At 52.7% G+C, this 18,119-nt stretch overlaps 1 protein-coding gene across 2 annotated transcripts in view; it reads right to left on the bottom strand.

Moving 5' to 3' along the window:
* Positions 1-17,587, bottom strand: part of LOC141172448 (indolethylamine N-methyltransferase-like) — a 28,563-nt gene extending 10,976 nt beyond the window's left edge. The window contains exons 1-3 of one of the 2 annotated variants that reach the window (XM_073656677.1): positions 17,207-17,585; positions 16,197-16,404; positions 9,921-10,173 (exon numbers count right to left, since the gene is read on the bottom strand). In XM_073656677.1, the coding sequence (XP_073512778.1) occupies positions 9,921-10,173; positions 16,197-16,404; positions 17,207-17,345 (600 nt within the window). In that variant the 5' untranslated portion in view covers positions 17,346-17,585. Of the gene's footprint in view, positions 1-9,624; positions 10,174-16,196; positions 16,405-17,206 lie in introns of those variants that run through there. The other variant, XM_073656676.1, reaches the window with a different exon arrangement.
* Positions 17,588-18,119: the final 532 nt, after the last annotated feature.

Raw genomic sequence — 18,119 nt, 5'->3', positions numbered from 1 at the left:
AGAGAGAGAGAGGAGTGAGAAGGACCCAGAGAGGAAACAAGAAGGAACCCCAAGATCCCAGAATAAGGACAGAAGGGTGAAGGGTTGGCGGACAAGGGTACCGGATCCCAAGCTGGCGGAGGCCCAAAACGAACCTTAGCCAGGAACCGGAGGTCGTGGTCAGGATCTGCCACGACCCTCACCAAATCCACTAGAAAGGCACACCGAGTATAGGGTCAGGGAGCCCAGAGGAGGCTTGACCACCAAGAGACCCGAGGGAGCCGGCCAAAAGTGGATCCCTGGTGGGAACGGCCAGAGGAAGGGAGAGTCAGAAAGGAGCTCAGGACCACGCTCCGGAATTGCCTGGGGGTTGGCCGAGTCCAGGACCTGGTGGACGCAGCACGGCTCGGGTGGTCACTCAAGGCCAGAGTGACCAAAAGAACACCAGTAAGTAAAAACCCTGAACTGCATCTCCTGACTCTGAATCTTCTTTCTGCATCATCACAACCCCCATCATCTACACCTGCTGCCCTGAGGCCATACCCCTCCCGTTGGGGGTTATACCATCACTGCTGCACATATACTACCGGCCTCAGTGGACTGCTCTGCAGCGGCGGCTTCAAAGCCGCACTCAACGGGTGGCGTAGTCGACAATCAAGTTAAACATCTACTGCCATAGACTGCCACTTAGTTTGACACCCTGGGCACGGACCGGGTCACTGCCACAAGGACTACTACCCCCATCGAGATCCGGCTCCGGGTATCCCCTACAGCACTGGCCCAGGGGGCGCGTCAACTTTTGGCGTAGTCGGCAGGATTTCGTGCCCGCAACCACCGGGTACTGCGTGCCTGAAAAAGAGACTTTTAAAACTTACCATCCGTGAAGTTTTCCCGCCATCGGTGAAGATTCCCGCCATCCGGCGCCATCTTCAGCCTTCTTCCCGCCATCGGTGAAGATTCCCGCCATCCACGAAGTTTCCCGCCACTGGGAGACGATTCCCGCCATTTCAGAAGATTTTCCGCCCTGGCAGAGCGGACGCCATTATGGGCGTGCCGGAGGGTGGCAAGAGGCCACCTCCCATCGTGGGCCAGGTCAAGGAATGGCGCCAAAAGCGGGAACCGCCCCCACCAGCAGAGACTGTGATGTTAGAGATGTCCATCAGCGTGAGGGGACTGCCCCTGGAACTGACAATCACCAAGTTACCTCAGGACCGCCCTCAGTATGGGCGGATACAAAACAAAAGAGAGAAGATGGGAGCAGCCTGGAGGAGTCTGGAGGAGCCGTACCCGGAGATGGAGGGAGAGGCAGGCAGCACCGACCCAGTGGTCAGGAGCCTGTTGCAAGCGACAACCCCAGAAGGCCTGGTGGAGATCCTGGCACAGCTCCCCCGAGACCGGGAGCGTGCACAGACCGCACTGGAGGGCTTGGCTCAGAGGATGGCCCGAGTGCAGCGGGACGTACTGGCCGCATGGAGCAGAGAGATGGCCCAGCAGGCTGGAACCCGCCAGCGAAGCACGCCACCCGAGACGAGGAGTCAGACCGCCTCTGAGGATGGCGCAGGAGGAATCAAGGCCGGAGACGATGCCGAGGAAGGAGCTAAAGAAACGGAGGCAGGTAAAGGGGACGTCACTACCCCGAGCCGAGAAGCCGTGAGCCTGTCCCAGCTCCCCGTCGCAGAGCCCGAAATTTCCCCTGCCGTGTCCGTCGTTGCACCGTCACCGCTCCCGACTAGGCCTCAAACAGAAGCCGCGGCCGCGCTCCCCGTGACGTCACGCGCCTCAAATCAGAGTGCGACCAAACAGGAAGCGCCATCGGCCTGGTCGCAAGGCCGAGTACCCCCGGGCGCCGCAGTACCAACAGCACCCTCTACCTCTGCTGAGTCACCGGCCTGGTCGCAAGGTCAAGTAACCCCGGGCGCCGCCGTCTTCACGGTGCCCTTTACGTTCAGGGTGCCCCAAGCCTGGTCGCAAGGCCTGGTAAACCTGTGCGCCGCTACCACCACCGCGCCCTCAACTTCTACTGTGCCGCACCTGGGTGAGGACTTGTTTGCCCAGCACACTTGCCCGGATGGGCAGCCCTTTGTGTGGCCACCGGAGTTCCACCATCCCCGACTCCGGAAAGAAAGACCTCTGGATGAGCCCCTGATCCCGGCTCCGGCGCCCGTCAAGATGACCCCGCTCTCGTTAGAGGAGGCGCAGTTTGAGTGGGACCCCGCAGGAGGAGACCTCATCGGGTTCACTCAAGAGACCCGGGCGGCTGCAGCGGAGCGTGCAGAGTGCTGCCGCCAGCAGTTGGAAGCCTTTGACCGAGAAAGAAGAGAGAGGCGGGTCCGCGAGCAGCGGCTGCAAATAAAAAGTGCAGAACAGAAGAGCCGGACCAGGAGGAACCCCCGTGCAGCCTACGGTCCCCGTGCCACCGGGACTGTAATTAAATTCCAGTTGCAGCACGGTTGGGGCTTCATTCGAGATCATCACACCCCCGGCGACGTCTTCGTGACCAGAAGAGATGTCGAGTCCCACCTACCGGAGGGACACAGAGGTCGTGACCCTTACCTGGGTGATGAGGTCACCTTTACCCGGCACCAGTGTGCCAAAGGATCCTATGCACTTCATGTACATCGCCTGACGGAAGAGGAGTTGCGGTGTGAGGAAGGTCAAGAGGACCCGGACGGGTCTGAAGCCTACCCTCAGGAAGGAGCAGGAGGGCATCGTCACCATTAAGAGGTGAACTGAAACTGTATATAGTTACCCGTAAGGGTATATGCCATGCTGCTAATTTAAATATGTTCCCCGTTGGGACAAGTGTGAACTGTTCCAGTGTGTCCCATCTCCCCACAGGCTGAGGACTGTGAACAGCCATCCCTTTTCCCCACTGGTCGAGGACTGAGAGCGGCCATACCTCTCCTTGTATATAGTTGCGCTTTCTAAGGCGCCCCCTACTGGTTTTATGGGAAAACTGTTTTTCTTGAAGAGACTGTTGCACTTTACCCGGTCACAAGTTGCACCGTGGCCGGAGGAACAAGAATGTTTACTATGAAAAGTTTTATGCTGATGATATATATAATGTTTTATATGTTTATGATGTTTTTGAAAAAAAATTTGTATGTTTGTGATGTTTTTATTCTTTTACAGCCCGAGGGCGTGCTGTGATTTGCCAGGGGGGAATGTAGCACCCTGAGGACTCGGCTGCTACAGGGGTATTACACCTCAAGCCAGAGGTGTGGTATTCCACTTCCGGGTAAGGATGGAGTGTGGAACTGAGCTCAGCTAGCTGCATGCACTACATACATCCCATTTCCGGGGGACAGAACGACGGTACTCCCACCAGTTTATGTGCAGGTACGACAGCATCTGTCCCTGGCTGGAGTGGGAGGGGGGTGGAACATCCCAGTAGTGTAGGGGCAGATAGGGGGAGTAGTCTGGGTAAAGATAGGAGCTCATTGGGTGCTGGTCACCTGAGCTCACACATAGAGGGAGTATATAAGGTGGGCACCATCTTAGAACAGGGTCAGAGTTTAGCCTGAGGAGCAGAGCAGAGGAGCTCAGCCAGGAGGGCTGACAGGGAGCTGTGGCTCCGGCTGGGCCCAGCTCCAGGGCAGAGCCTGCAGAGAGAGAGAGAGGAGTGAGAAGGACCCAGAGAGGAAACAAGAAGGAACCCCAAGATCCCAGAATAAGGACAGAAGGGTGAAGGGTTGGCGGACAAGGGTACCGGATCCCAAGCTGGCGGAGGCCCAAAACGAACCTTAGCCAGGAACCGGAGGTCGTGGTCAGGATCTGCCACGACCCTCACCAAATCCACTAGAAAGGCACACCGAGTATAGGGTCAGGGAGCCCAGAGGAGGCTTGACCACCAAGAGACCCGAGGGAGCCGGCCAAAAGTGGATCCCTGGTGGGAACGGCCAGAGGAAGGGAGAGTCAGAAAGGAGCTCAGGACCACGCTCCGGAATTGCCTGGGGGTTGGCCGAGTCCAGGACCTGGTGGACGCAGCACGGCTCGGGTGGTCACTCAAGGCCAGAGTGACCAAAAGAACACCAGTAAGTAAAAACCCTGAACTGCATCTCCTGACTCTGAATCTTCTTTCTGCATCATCACAACCCCCATCATCTACACCTGCTGCCCTGAGGCCATACCCCTCCCGTTGGGGGTTATACCATCACTGCTGCACATATACTACCGGCCTCAGTGGACTGCTCTGCAGCGGCGGCTTCAAAGCCGCACTCAACGGGTGGCGTAGTCGACAATCAAGTTAAACATCTACTGCCATAGACTGCCACTTAGTTTGACACCCTGGGCACGGACCGGGTCACCGCCACAAGGACTACTACCCCCATCGAGATCCGGCTCCGGGTATCCCCTACAGCACTGGCCCAGGGGGCGCGTCAATAGCATTTCAAGGGCCAGTAGTTTAGCAATGCCAGCATTCAGAGCCTGTGCTCCGGGGTGGTTTGCCGAGTATGGGTGCCTTTTCTCCCATGCCTGTGCTAACGATGGCTGTAGACTGGCCTGGGAGTGTGAGGATGACTGGGAAAGTGGTGCTGTGGGTGGAATTACACTGTGTCTCTGTACAACAGTGCCAGAGATTCTTCCTTGGCGATCCTGTGAGGAAGCCGAACCAGCTGTGTGTGAGCTGGAGGAAGAGGCTACAACACGAGCTGAAGAGGTGGTAGGTGGCGCTGTAGGTTGGCCTAGGTCTTCAGTGTGTTTTAGTAACTCCACCACGTGCTTGGACCGCACATGTTTCCACATATTTGTGGTATTGAGGTTGCTGACACTTTTCCCTCTTTTCACCTTCTGATTACACAGCTTGCATTTGACAAAGCAAATGTCATCTGCAACTGTGTCAAAAAAGGACCAGGCACTGCAAGTCTTGGGAGCGCCCGCTTTGGATTTTGGAAGAGCCATGCTCCTAATGGGTGCCGAAGTGGAGGCTACAGGCAACCAAGTCTGCCCCCTCCCTCTCCCTCCTTTTTGGGCTGTTCGGGGAATCTCTTCCTCAGAGCTGCTCCCACCACCTTCCTGTCCCTCACGCCATGATGGGTCAAGGACCTCATCATCTACACCACCCTCTTCAAACAACTGCTTCTCCTGGGTAGTCTCGACAGCACAGTACGCACCAGAAAGTGGCACCTGAGTCTCATCATCAGATGCGTACTGAGGTATGCTGCTGACCATAGGCACTGGCCCACCCGCCTCTTCAGATTCAGAGAGACAAAACAGTTGCGCATCACTGCATACTACCTCTTCTTCAAATTCTCGAATTCTGCTTGGCTGGCCCCCTCTTTCCAAGCCAAGAGATTCAGAGAACAGAAGTAGAGATGGCTCCTGTCCAGGGCTCTCTGACTGCCTGGGCAATTTGGCAGGTGGTGAAGAGACAGATGGGTGCTCTTCAGTGCTCAGGAACTGAGAGGATCTGGAACTAATCGAAGTCGATGCGTTAGCTGCCATCCATCCGACAACGGCTTCAATTTGGTCCTCCCGCAGCAGTGGGGTACGGCTAGCTCCTACAAAGCTGCGCATAAAGGACTGTTCCCTGGTAAAACTGGGGGATGCTGAGTCACTGGTGCCCGCAGCAGGCACAGAATCCCCACGTCCTCTCCCTGCAGGCACAGAATCCTCACGTCCTCTCCCTGCAGCAACTCCACGCCCACAACCACGACCACATGCCTTATTCCCTGCCTTCTTCATCTTGGTAGACTGATAAAGATAGGCAGAAAAGTACTAAGGGCTTAGTGTGCTTATTCCTGAACAGCTGCTAACAGGTATAAGAAACACTAATTTTTTAAAGTGTGGACTAGACTTTAATATGAGCTAATGTGGCCTACACAACTGTAAAGTGGAGTGTTTGGTGAACTTTATTTAGGTTTTTTTTGTAACAAAAAGACACTGGATGTGCCTAAAGATGTAATACCGATAGTATCACAAACTTTTTGTAGCTATTACAATGTAGGAAGGTAACCTACAATGCAATAGATGAGGCTACAAAAAATAGGCTAATACTAATCTGGCTGGGGCTGCAGGGCACAATGCTGCAGAAAAGCTCCTCTAACTACTCCTGTATAGTGTGTTTGGAACCAATTTAGCTGAATACGGATGGAACCACCACACTAATAGGAGAAATCAGGAAAAATTATGAATTGGCAAAAAAGGACAATGTATGAGGCAGTGACACACACTGAGTGCACTACAACAAGACGTGGCTGAAGCACACACTACAGGGCGTGCTGCACTCACACACACAGACCTTGCAGACAGCGGTGAACAGCACAGAGAACTGTGCACTAGCGCTGCAAGGCACAGCGATTTATAAAGTAGATTGGGTAAAGCAGAATAGACCAAATAGGTAGCTAAAACTGTCCCTCAGAACAACAGCGTCCTATCCCTAACTGAATTCACAGCAGAGTGAGCTCAAAATGGCGGCGGCGGCTTTTATAGTGCATCATGACATCATTTCAGCAGCCAATCACAGCCATGCCATTAGTTAAGATGCCTACATGCCTAGCAGGATGTGCCCACACTTCTTAGGATCCTCATTGGCTGAATAAAATGAAACTGGCTCATTGCATTATGGGAACTTCCGATTCCGGTATACGATATTGCAAAAGTATCGGAATTAAGTATCGGAATTCCGATACTGCGAATATCGGCCGATACCCGATATTTCAGTATCGGAATGCTCAACACTAACCACGACAGAACATGCTCTGTCCAGACAATGCACTGGCAGAGAGGAGCAAGCCATACTTTCATCACATTCAAAGCTAGATTCTCTTTGTGTCTCATTAATCCTCAACTTGCAGATTGTGGTGCGCACACCATGCTGATGTGGCACCCCAGGGGTCTGGTTTCCACAGTAATGCAATGTTATGTCTGAGAGCAGGTGGGAGGTCTCTTGGTCAGGAATCCTATGCATGCCACACCTCCTGCCCAGTCCTGGGAGGGGAAGGACTTCCCCTATATAAACCTGGGGTCTGAGGCAGGGTTAGAGAGTTCAGAGGGAGAGTTCAGCCAGGAGGGCTGACAGGGAGCTGTGGCTCCGGCTGGGCCCAGCTCCTGGGCCATGCCAGAAGTAGAGACAGAGAAGAGAAGCAGCTATGGGAAGAAACAACAGGAGCTCTGTGGGAGCATTGTTACAAGGAGTCAGGGGCTGGCAGCTGCAGAGCTCGCCCTGACTGAGAAGATTTCTTACCGGACCCGGAGTCCGAGGCTGTGGGGACTAACTCCTACCCAGCAGCAGAATCCGTCAGGCAGGGGATTTCAGGTCCTCTGGCCAAGAAACCCGAAGGCACGGTCACACGCATGGGACCAGCACCGCCGTCGTGGAGCGGAAGCTACTAGAAGGCCCCGAGTCACCGGCCATACGGGTGAGCACCACACGGTACACTCAGGGACGTGGGCTACTTATACTCGCTTCTAGCAAGGTAGCCAGAAGAGTATCGTTAGTTTGGGAGGCCTACAACTCCGCCTGGCCAGGGGAGATCCCATCTGCTCAAGGACTGACCAGGCCCCAACCGCTAGCCAGTACTCCGGGAGGGTCTATCCTTGTCACCAGTAAAGACCCTGAACTACACCGCATCGTCTCTGAGTGGTTCCTGCTACCCCCATCATCCACGTCGGCTGCCCTGAGGCCATACCCCTCCCGTTGGGGGTTATACCATCCACGCTGCACCATCCTTCCACCGGCCTCAGCGGTCTGCCCTGCAGCGGCAGCTCCATAGCTGCATTCAACGGGTGGCGTAGTCGTCCAACATCTACCGCTAATACAGCGCCACTTAGTCTGACTCCCTGGGCACGGACCGGATCACCGCCACGAGACTACAACCCTTAAGAGATCCGGCTCCGGGTAAGCTCCCGCGTGCGCAACGCAGCGCGACACAGGCCCAGGGGCGCGTCAACTTTTGGCGTAGTTGGCAGGATTTCGTGCCCGCAACCACCGGGTACTGCGTGCCTGAAAAAGACTGTTCAAACTTACCTGTGGTGAAGATTCCCGCCATCCGGCGCCATCTTCCGCTTCCTTCCCGCCATCGGTGGAGTTTTCCCGCCATCCGGCGCCATCTTCGGCCTTCTTCCCGCCATACGTGGAGTTTTCCCGCCATTGGACGCCATCTTGAGGACGCCGCGCGGGAAGAAGAGGGGCGTGGACTCCGAAAGCGCGCAAGAACTGAAGCCCCGCCTCACGTCCGGACGTTGCGTAAGGTCCTGGAAGGAGCCCAGCAGACGCCGACGTCACAGGAGCGCGACGGAAGGTCCTCAACCCTGACGATCCACTGCGGAGCCGCGGCCTACGGAAGAGGATCATCGCAAGGTAGGCCACGGTCCACTAGGGGGGAGAAGGATGTCGGATACGGAGGAGAGCTTCACCGCTTCAACCCCCGCTAGCGCCACCGCTGTTGCGGTCATGCCTTTCACCATGCCCTATATCCCGGGGGCAGCCTGGCTACCCCAGTACTCAGGGGAGTCACATACCCTGCATGACTTTAGAGAAAAGCTGGATAGCCTCTTCCAGGTGTACCCCCTCACAGAGGAGCAAAAAGTGAGCATCCTGGTGGCCCAATTAACCGGGGCAGCCCAAAGGGAGGTAAAGTCCTGGCCACCTGGGAGGAGGACTGTCGCAGAGATACTAACCCAGCTAACCGAGGAGGAGCTGCAGTACTACCAATACGAGGAAAGCCAAGAGGACCCGGACGGGTCTGAGGACTACCCTCAGGAGGGAGCACAAAGAGGACATAGCTACTGAAGGGACGTAGCGTGAATAAAGAGCTGTAAATAGTTACCCGTAAGGGTACAAGGACTGCTGCTAATTAAAATATGGTCCCCGTTGGGATTAGTGAATTGTTCCCCATGTGCCCCTATCTTAAACCAGGCTGAGGACTGTGAGCAGCCATCCCCTATCCCTTACCAGGCTGAGGACTGTGAGCAGCCAATCCTTATCCCCACTGGCCGAGGACTGAGAGCGGCCATATCCTGTAAATAATTATGTGTTTCTAGTAATTTATAGGAGTCCTTGGTGGATTTACCGGGAATCCTTTGTACAGTTAGTGGAGCATAACCCAGGATGGACTAAAAGACTGTTAAGGACTCGGGGCAGGACAGAGATCCGGCTCCGGGTAAGCTCCCGCGTGCGCAACGCAGCGCGGCACAGGCCCAGGGGCGCGTCACTGACACTGGACAGTGTCTGAATATATTTAATCACACCCTTCTTTTCAAACCATCTTCATAAGGCAACTCCCATTTTGATGCATCCTCCTGCTCTTATACCACCCAGGGAATGACCCCACTAGGTTAACATCTCCGTCACAACGCTTCACCTTATGTCAGGGGCATAGCTTTAGGGGTTGCAGAAGTATTTTAATTGCACCTTTTCCTGGGTGTCTGAAGACCACATGAAAGTATGTAATCAGTATTATAAATACAGACCTTAGCTGGAGTCCATGTTGCAGATTTTGTTTTGTGGCCCCTGGAGATGCAAGTTTCCCCTCTGCCTTGTACGTTGACTTCATTTAGCAAAAAATGAGCAACCTAAATCCCCCCATAAAACAACCCATTAGCTTTATGGGTGATGAAAAACTCCTTTTTTGATGATCTCTATCAATTACAAGAGAAGGCAGCTCCTCTTAGGAAACCACTGTAAGAATATGATAGCACATGTAATTTTTTAATTAGAAATCTGTTTTAATAGCCTTACGTGAGATAAAGCTCTACAATAAATCACCTAATAACATATATACTAATCTCTTCTTCATGGCATATTGAACATTGATTACGTCTCATTTTTTCTGGGCAACAAGGAAAATATTGGCATAGGTATCGGTGATATGGGCACATGAGGTCTGATCAGGGATGTTATAAACCTCCAGATCCTTTATACTGTATCCAGCATCTGTGACAGCATTTCTCACTGTCTGCTCATCCAATGGTAGACAGAAAAATGTCTTATCTCCCACCTTGTAAAACGAATCTCCAAGGACACCAATCAAGACCAAGTATCCACCAGGCTTCAAAAGGGTTGTGATATTTTTCAAAGAGCAGGAATATGCATCTATATCTCTGCAGGCCGTTTCCAGGCATAATGCTGTGGTCAGGCAATCCGCCAGGGGAATCTGTGTGGGATCTAGTGGATTACTCTTTGTTACATCACACTTCAAGACTTTATGGATTGTGGATCGTAATTTGTTCTCTTTTTCCTCCCAATTATCTCTAAATTAAAAAAGTATTAGAAAAACAAAATTGAAGACCACAGCAAAACCAGATAAAACATTATTATTAAATCTCTTTCTACCCTGTTGAGCCAAAGATACTTCATGTAGATTTTTTTCAAAGGGAACCTGTCACCAGAGTTTCCTCATATAAAGTAGGGCCAGCACCTCTAAGCCCTCATATACAACGTTCTAGAGCACATGCTGTATATAACTCCCCAATGCACTCTGCATAGCATAAAAATAGAGCTTTTATTATACTCAACTACTGTGCGGTCCGGCCCGATGGGTGTCCCTGGTCTTGATCCGGTGCCTCATCTCTTCTTCGGATTGCCGTCCTCCTTCTTGATTCGTGTGGATGATGCATCCTACGTCATCAGCACCGTGTTCTCCATCGTGCTCCTGCATAGGTGTTCTTCTCTCTGCCTAACCGATGTAGTACACATGTGCTAGTGCTCTTTGGCCTTTCTCCACGCATGTGTAGCACCCCGAGGACTCGGCTGCTACAGGGGTATTGCACCTCGATCCAGAGGTGTGGTATTCCACTCCCGGGTAAGGATGGAGTGTGGGACTGAGCTCAGCTAGCTGCATGCACTACACTCATCCCATTTCCGGGGGACAGAACAACGGTACTCCCACCAGATAGATGTGCAGGTACGACAGCGTCTGTCCCTGGCTGGAGTGGGAGGGGGGGAGGAACATCCCAGTAGTGTAGGGGCAGATAGGGGAGGGACTCTGGGCATAGGGGTAGGAGCCCATTGGGTGCTAGTCACCTGGGCTCACACATAGAGGGAGTATATATGGTGGGCACCATCTAGAGACAGGGAGAGCAGAGCTGAGAGAGTCAGAGGGAGAGTTCAGCCAGGAGGGCTGACAGGGAGCTGTGGCTCCGGCTGGGCCCAGCTCCAGGGCCAGGCCTGCAGTGGAGAGGAGGAGGAAGAGAGGCCCAGAGATGCAAGACAAGAGGGAACCCTGAGATCCCAGAAGTAAACCAAAAGGGTGAAGGGTTGGCAGAAAAGGGTACCGGAACCCAAACTGGTGGAGGCTAATGATCCTCAGCCAGGAACCGGAGGTCGTGGTCAAGTTTTGGCGCGACCCTCACCACATCCACCAGGAAGGCACACCACGAGTAGGGTCAGGAAAGCCAGAGAAGGTTTTGCCACCAAGAGGCCCGAGGGAGCCGGACAAAGGTGGATCCCTGGTGGGAACGGCCAGTAGGAAGGAAGAGAGGGGAGCTCAGGACCACGCTCTGGACTGCCTGGGAGTTGGCCGAGTCCCACACCTGGTGGACGCAGCACGGCTCGGGTGGTCACTCAAGGCCGGAGTGACCGGAACAACACCAGTGAGTAAAAACCCTGAAACTGCATCGCATGTCTCTGAGCTTCCTTGCTGCACCATCGCAACCACCATCTTCCACATCTGCTGCCCTGAGGCCATACCCCTCCCGTTGGGGGTTATACCATCCTTGCTGCACAATCCTACCACCGGCCTCAGCGGTCTGCTCTGCAGCGGCGGCCTCCTGGCCGCAATCAACGGGTGGCGTAGTCGACACTTAAACAACATCTACAAAAGACTGCCACACACTTAGTTTGACCACCCTGGGCACGGACCGGGTCACCGCCACACGGACTACTACCCCTATCCAGATCCGGCTCCGGGTGTCCCTTGAACATGGCCCAGGGGGCGCGTCAACTTTGGCGTAGTCGGCAGGATCTCGTGCCCTCAACCACCGGGTACTGCGTGCCTGAAGAAAAGTTCATATTTACCGTAAGAAGTCTCCCGCCGGTTCCGGAGGGTCCCCGCCATCGGACGCCATCTCGGGTCGTTTCCCGCCGTTTGCCCGCCATCTGCAGCCTTTTCCCGCCATCCACGGAGTTTCCCGCCATTAGGAGACGATTCCCGCCATCTGAGACGATTTCCCGCCCTGGCAGAGCGGACGCCATTATGGGCGTGCCAGAGGGTGGCAAGAGACCACCTCCCATCGTGGGCCTGGTCCCAGAAGAGCGCCAAAAGCGGAGACCGCCCCCACCAGCAGAGACTGCAATGATAGAGATGTCCATCAGAGCGAGGGGTCTGCCCCTGAAACTGACAATCACCAAGTTGCCCCAGGACCGCCCTCAGTATGGGCGGATCAAGAACAAAGGTCAGAGGATGGGTGCAGCCTGGAGGAGTCTGGAGAGATCGCACCCGGAGATGGAGGGAGAGTCAGGCAGCACCGACCCTCTGGTCAGGAGCCTGTTGCAGGCCGCCACCCCAGAAGGCCTGGTGGAGATCCTGGCACAGCTCCCCAAAGATCGGGAGCATGCACAGACCGCGCTGGAGGGCTTGGCTCGGAAGATGGCCCGAGTGCAGCAAGAAGTGCTGACAGAGTGGAGCAGAGAAATGGCCCTGCAGGCTGGAACCCGCCAGCAAAAGACGTCACCCGGGACGAGGAGTTTGTCTGCCTCTGAGGATGGTGCTGGAGGGACGAAGGCCGGAGACGACGCCGTGGAAGGAGCTGAAGAGATGGAAGCAGGTAAAGGGGACGTTACTACCCCAAGCCTAGAAGCCGTAAGCCTGCCCCAGCTCCCCGTCGCAGAGCCCGAAATCCCACCGACCGTGCCCCTTGCTGCACCGCCACCGCTCCGAACTAGGCCTCAAGCGGCAGGAGCCGCGGCCACGCCCCCTGTGACGTCACGCGCCTTAACTCTGAGCGCGGCCAAGCAGGAAACGCCACCGGCCTGGTCGCAAGGCCGAGTGCCCCCGGGCGCCGCCGTCTCCACAGTACCCTTCACCTTTAAAGTGCCACCGGCCTGGTCGCAAGGCCTGGTGAATCCGGGCGCCGCTACCACCACCGCGCCCTCGACCTCCACAGTGCTGCCCCTAGGCGAAGACCTACTTGTGCAACATACTTGCCCGGATGGGCAGCCCTTTGAGTGGCCACCGGAATACCTCAATCCCCGATTCCGGAAGGAATGGCCCCTGTGTGAGCCCCTGATCCCGGCTCCGGCACCCGCCAAGATCACCCCACTCCCTTTGGAGGAGGCGCAGTTCGCATGGGACCCCACCGGTGAAGACCTCATGGGGTTCACCCAAGAGACCCGGGCGGCCGCAGCCCAGCGTGCGGAGTGCTGCCGACAACAACTGGAGGTCTTCAACAAAGAACGGCGAGAGAGGCGGATCCGCGAGGAGCGGCTGCAGGTCCAGAGCGCGGAGCAGAAAAGCCGGACCCGGAGAAACCCCCGTGCAGCCCACGGTCCCCGCGCCACCGGGACTGTAATCAAGTTCCAACTGGAGCACGGCTGGGGCTTTATCAGGGATCACAAAACCCCCGGCGACGTGTTTGTCACCCGCAGGGATGTCGAATCTCACCTGCCGGAGGGACACCGCGGACGTGACCTTTACCTGGGTGACGAGGTCACCTTCACCCGGCATCAGTGTGCCAAAGGACCGTACGCCCTTCATGTGCACCGGCTGACGGAGGAAGAACTGCGGTATGAGGAGGAACAAAAGGACCCGGACGGGTTTGAAGATTACCCTCAAGAGGAGATAAGGAGAGGACACCGCTGCTGAAGGGAAGTAGCATAGACTGAAACTGTATATAGTTACCCGTAGGGGTACTTTATATGATGCAAATCAGAGTGTGGTCCCCGTTGGGACTAGTGTGAACTGTTTGCTGTGTGTCCCTATCCCTGAACAGGCTGAGGACTGTGAGCAGCCATCCCTTTTCCCCACAGGCTGAGGACTGTGAGCAGCCATCCCTCTTCCCCACAGGCCGAGGACTGAGAGCGGCCATATCCTGTAAATAGTTGCGCTTCCTAAAGCGCCCCCTACCGGTTTTATAGGAAGAACTGATTTTCTTCTAATGACTGTTGCACTTTACCCGGTCATAAGTTGCACCGTGACCGGAGGAACAAGAACGTTTTATATGAAAAAGTTTATATTGCTAGAATAATATATAAGTTACCTGTCATATTATATTCTGATAATGTTTTATATGTTAGTATGTTTTAAAAAAAGTTTGTATGTTTTGGTATGTCTTATTCTTTTACAGCCCGAGGACGTGCTGTGATTTACCAGGGGGGAATGTAGCACCCCGAGGACTCGGCTGCTACAGGGGTATTGCACCTCGATCCAGAGGTGTGGTATTCCACTCCCGGGTAAGGATGGAGTGTGGGACTGAGCTCAGCTAGCTGCATGCACTACACTCATCCCATTTCCGGGGGACAGAACAACGGTACTCCCACCAGATAGATGTGCAGGTACGACAGCGTCTGTCCCTGGCTGGAGTGGGAGGAGGGGAGGAACATCCCAGTAGTGTAGGGGCAGATAGGGGAGGGACTCTGGGCATAGAGGTAGGAGCCCATTGGGTGCTAGTCACCTGGGCTCACACATAGAGGGAGTATATATGGTGGGCACCATCTAGAGACAGGGAGAGCAGAGCTGAGAGAGTCAGAGGGAGAGTTCAGCCAGGAGGGCTGACAGGGAGCTGTGGCTCCGGCTGGGCCCAGCTCCAGGGCCAGGCCTGCAGTGGAGAGGAGGAGGAAGAGAGGCCCAGAGATGCAAGACAAGAGGGAACCCTGAGATCCCAGAAGTAAACCAAAAGGGTGAAGGGTTGGCAGAAAAGGGTACCGGAACCCAAACTGGTGGAGGCTAATGATCCTCAGCCAGGAACCGGAGGTCGTGGTCAAGTTTTGGCGCGACCCTCACCACATCCACCAGGAAGGCACACCACGAGTAGGGTCAGGAAAGCCAGAGAAGGTTTTGCCACCAAGAGGCCCGAGGGAGCCGGACAAAGGTGGATCCCTGGTGGGAACGGCCAGTAGGAAGGAAGAGAGGGGAGCTCAGGACCACGCTCTGGACTGCCTGGGAGTTGGCCGAGTCCCACACCTGGTGGACGCAGCACGGCTCGGGTGGTCACTCAAGGCCGGAGTGACCGGAACAACACCAGTGAGTAAAAACCCTGAAACTGCATCGCATGTCTCTGAGCTTCCTTGCTGCACCATCACAACCACCATCTTCCACATCTGCTGCCCTGAGGCCATACCCCTCCCGTTGGGGGTTATACCATCCTTGCTGCACAATCCTACCACCGGCCTCAGCGGTCTGCTCTGCAGCGGCGGCCTCCTGGCCGCAATCAACGGGTGGCGTAGTCGACACTTAAACAACATCTACAAAAGACTGCCACACACTTAGTTTGACCACCCTGGGCACGGACCGGGTCACCGCCACACGGACTACTACCCCTATCCAGATCCGGCTCCGGGTGTCCCTTGAACATGGCCCAGGGGGCGCGTCACATGCACACTACAGAAGTACTTCTGTGCAGGAGCGTGATGGAGGACACTGTGTGGAAGACGTCGGATATGTTATACACACGAAACAAGAAGGAGGATGGCATCACAACAAGAGAGGAGGCACCGAATCAAGACCAGTGATGCCCATCAGACCAGACCATGCCGTAGGTGTATATTAAAAGTTATATTTTCTATCATGCAGAGGGCATTGGGGACTAGACTGCTGTATATGAGGGCATACAGTTGCTGGCCTACTTTATATGGGAAAAACTTGGTGACAGGTTCCCTTTAATTAAAATATCTAATTAAAGTTTTGCATTAATGGGAACAATAAGCTATATAAAGGGCTTCTTCACGTTCAGAGATGTCCAGAAGTTCTTAGGCGTTTTCGTCAGAACATTGCCACTTCTCTGTGTTGGAGACTCTTCAACGTAAGGGTGTACATGCAACTAATGCAACCAGAACTACAGCTACTGTGGCCATTAAGGATTTAGGGCCAAATTAGGTTGCCTTAATCTTTTTCCCCATGGATCATGTGAACCAAAACAAGGCTACCACTCTGCAGGGACAACTTCTGTGGAAGTGGAGGCCATAGGAACATCTTCAGTGATGCATTTGTGTTCCATAACCTCGTCAATATTCATCTTTTGCATGAGTATATTGTTAGGTCCTTTGTGGGAATCATAAGAATCATAAGGTCCTAGATAATTTGATAACGAATATTAAGTGTTGTAACTAAACAATTTACCTGTCACCTTCCAGATCACAAACAATCTTCACAATCTCTGACCAATCAAAGGTTCCTTGTTCTCTTTTCAACCATCTCTCCAGCTCTTGTCGATTACTATCTGTGAAGTCAGTTGCAATAATCTGAGGAAAAGATTCACAGGCGGAGAGAAGATGGTATATCGATGGTCCAGTTCCGATATCAACCAAAACATCTCCTCTGATGCCTCCTGAAAAAGAGAAGAGTATTATAATGGATATTGAACATAACATATATCTGATCAGTGGAGAGAGAACCTCAAATCTCAACAAATAATGAGGACTCTCCTCTGAAGTGAGAAGGAAATCACTTAAGATAGTCACTCTCTCTCAGTCCTCGGAGAGTGACCACACAAGGACAGGCAATTTCCCATTGATACTCCACATTACTTTAGGAATATTCTAAAAGTTGTATACACAAGACAATGTATAACTCTTACCAACTCTATATACATAAGTGTGCATTGCTTAATGAATTTGGCACTTAAGTTACCCAGTGTGCGCCGCCTTCAGAAATTTACACCAGTCGGGGACTGGCGCACATTTCCCTAGTAAGTTACAACACTTTAGTGGCAGCCTGTGGAACTCTTTGAAATCTGGTATACCCAGGTATACCAGAACAGGGTACATTATTACATGCAAGGAGATATATACCTTATATCAGCTGTGCCCATACACTATAATATACCAGAAAATGCCTGTGTTACAAAAGCTCTACACACATCATAATATACTATGGAGAATAATCCATATCACTATATGCAAGAAGTTATATTACTTATACTGGCCGTATGTACAGTATATATATATATATATATATTTGTATATATGTATGTGTGTGTGTATTTATATATGTGATATCAGCATGTCCATAGACCTATACAACTATACACAGGACAATATATCACTTATACCAGTTGAACAAATACAATCATATACTGTTAGAGGCCCATAGTATACTGGCATGGTCTATATCACAAGAGGTGCACTTGCCTGGTCCGAATGTCTCAAAGCACTTCCTCAGGCGAAATGTTAGAATGTCGTCTCTTCCAGATCCCAGACTACAAAAGGAGGCCAGATACGATTTGGGGTCAAAGCTGGACTGATATATTTCCCCTCCCGTAAAATCCATCTTGTGACACAGGACTGATGTATGTAGTGAGATATACCATAAGAAACGAGCATAACCCTGATCTAAGCTGGAGCCTCCATTATTAATGGTTAACGTGGTTCTCTATTATATATTACTGTATTTAGTAACCGTAACCTAAAAACATCAGGATTAGTTATTATCCAAATGACCGGCCATGAACTGCAAGTCCTTGTAACTCCGTGTCCTACAATATGTGCTGACAGAGGAGTACGCTGGCTCATCCACAAGAGATTATCTACTCACTCTATCTAAAAGAGAAAGTAGAAACAGCAAGATAAATACTAAGTATGATGAGTGCAAGGCCCCCCATGAATATTATCCCCTATTTGTAAAAATATATAAAAATTAGAAAAAGCAGGCAGCACTCCAATATCTGCCAAAAGTAAAGTGGATTTTATTTAGCCCATGTGACGTGGCGACGTTTCGGTTGCAGTGAACCTTTCTCAAGCTGAGAAAGTCAGTTTATGTCAGTCCAAAAGATATTTATGAATGTCGCCTATTTCCTACTAATGACCCATATGGAGAAAATACATTACATTTTCTACATATTATATACTTCAGATAGAAATGGGTATTAGGTCTCCATCTAGTGGCCAAAAGGAGTACATACTACAACAAGTTGGTAGATTTACAGGTGCATCTCACTAAATTAGAATATCATCAAAAAGTTAATTTATTTCAGTTCTTCAATACAAAAAGTGAAACTCATATATTATATAGAATCATTACAGACAGAGTGATCTATTTCAAGTG

This window comes from Phyllobates terribilis, unplaced genomic scaffold, assembly GCF_046119375.1.
Source record: "Phyllobates terribilis strain yellow unplaced genomic scaffold, ASM4611937v1 Scaffold_12__6_contigs__length_324123572, whole genome shotgun sequence".
Taxonomy (NCBI): Eukaryota; Metazoa; Chordata; class Amphibia; order Anura; family Dendrobatidae; genus Phyllobates; species Phyllobates terribilis.
The sequence above is the reverse complement of the archived record's forward strand: the minus strand, read 5'-3'. Positions and strand labels throughout refer to the sequence as shown.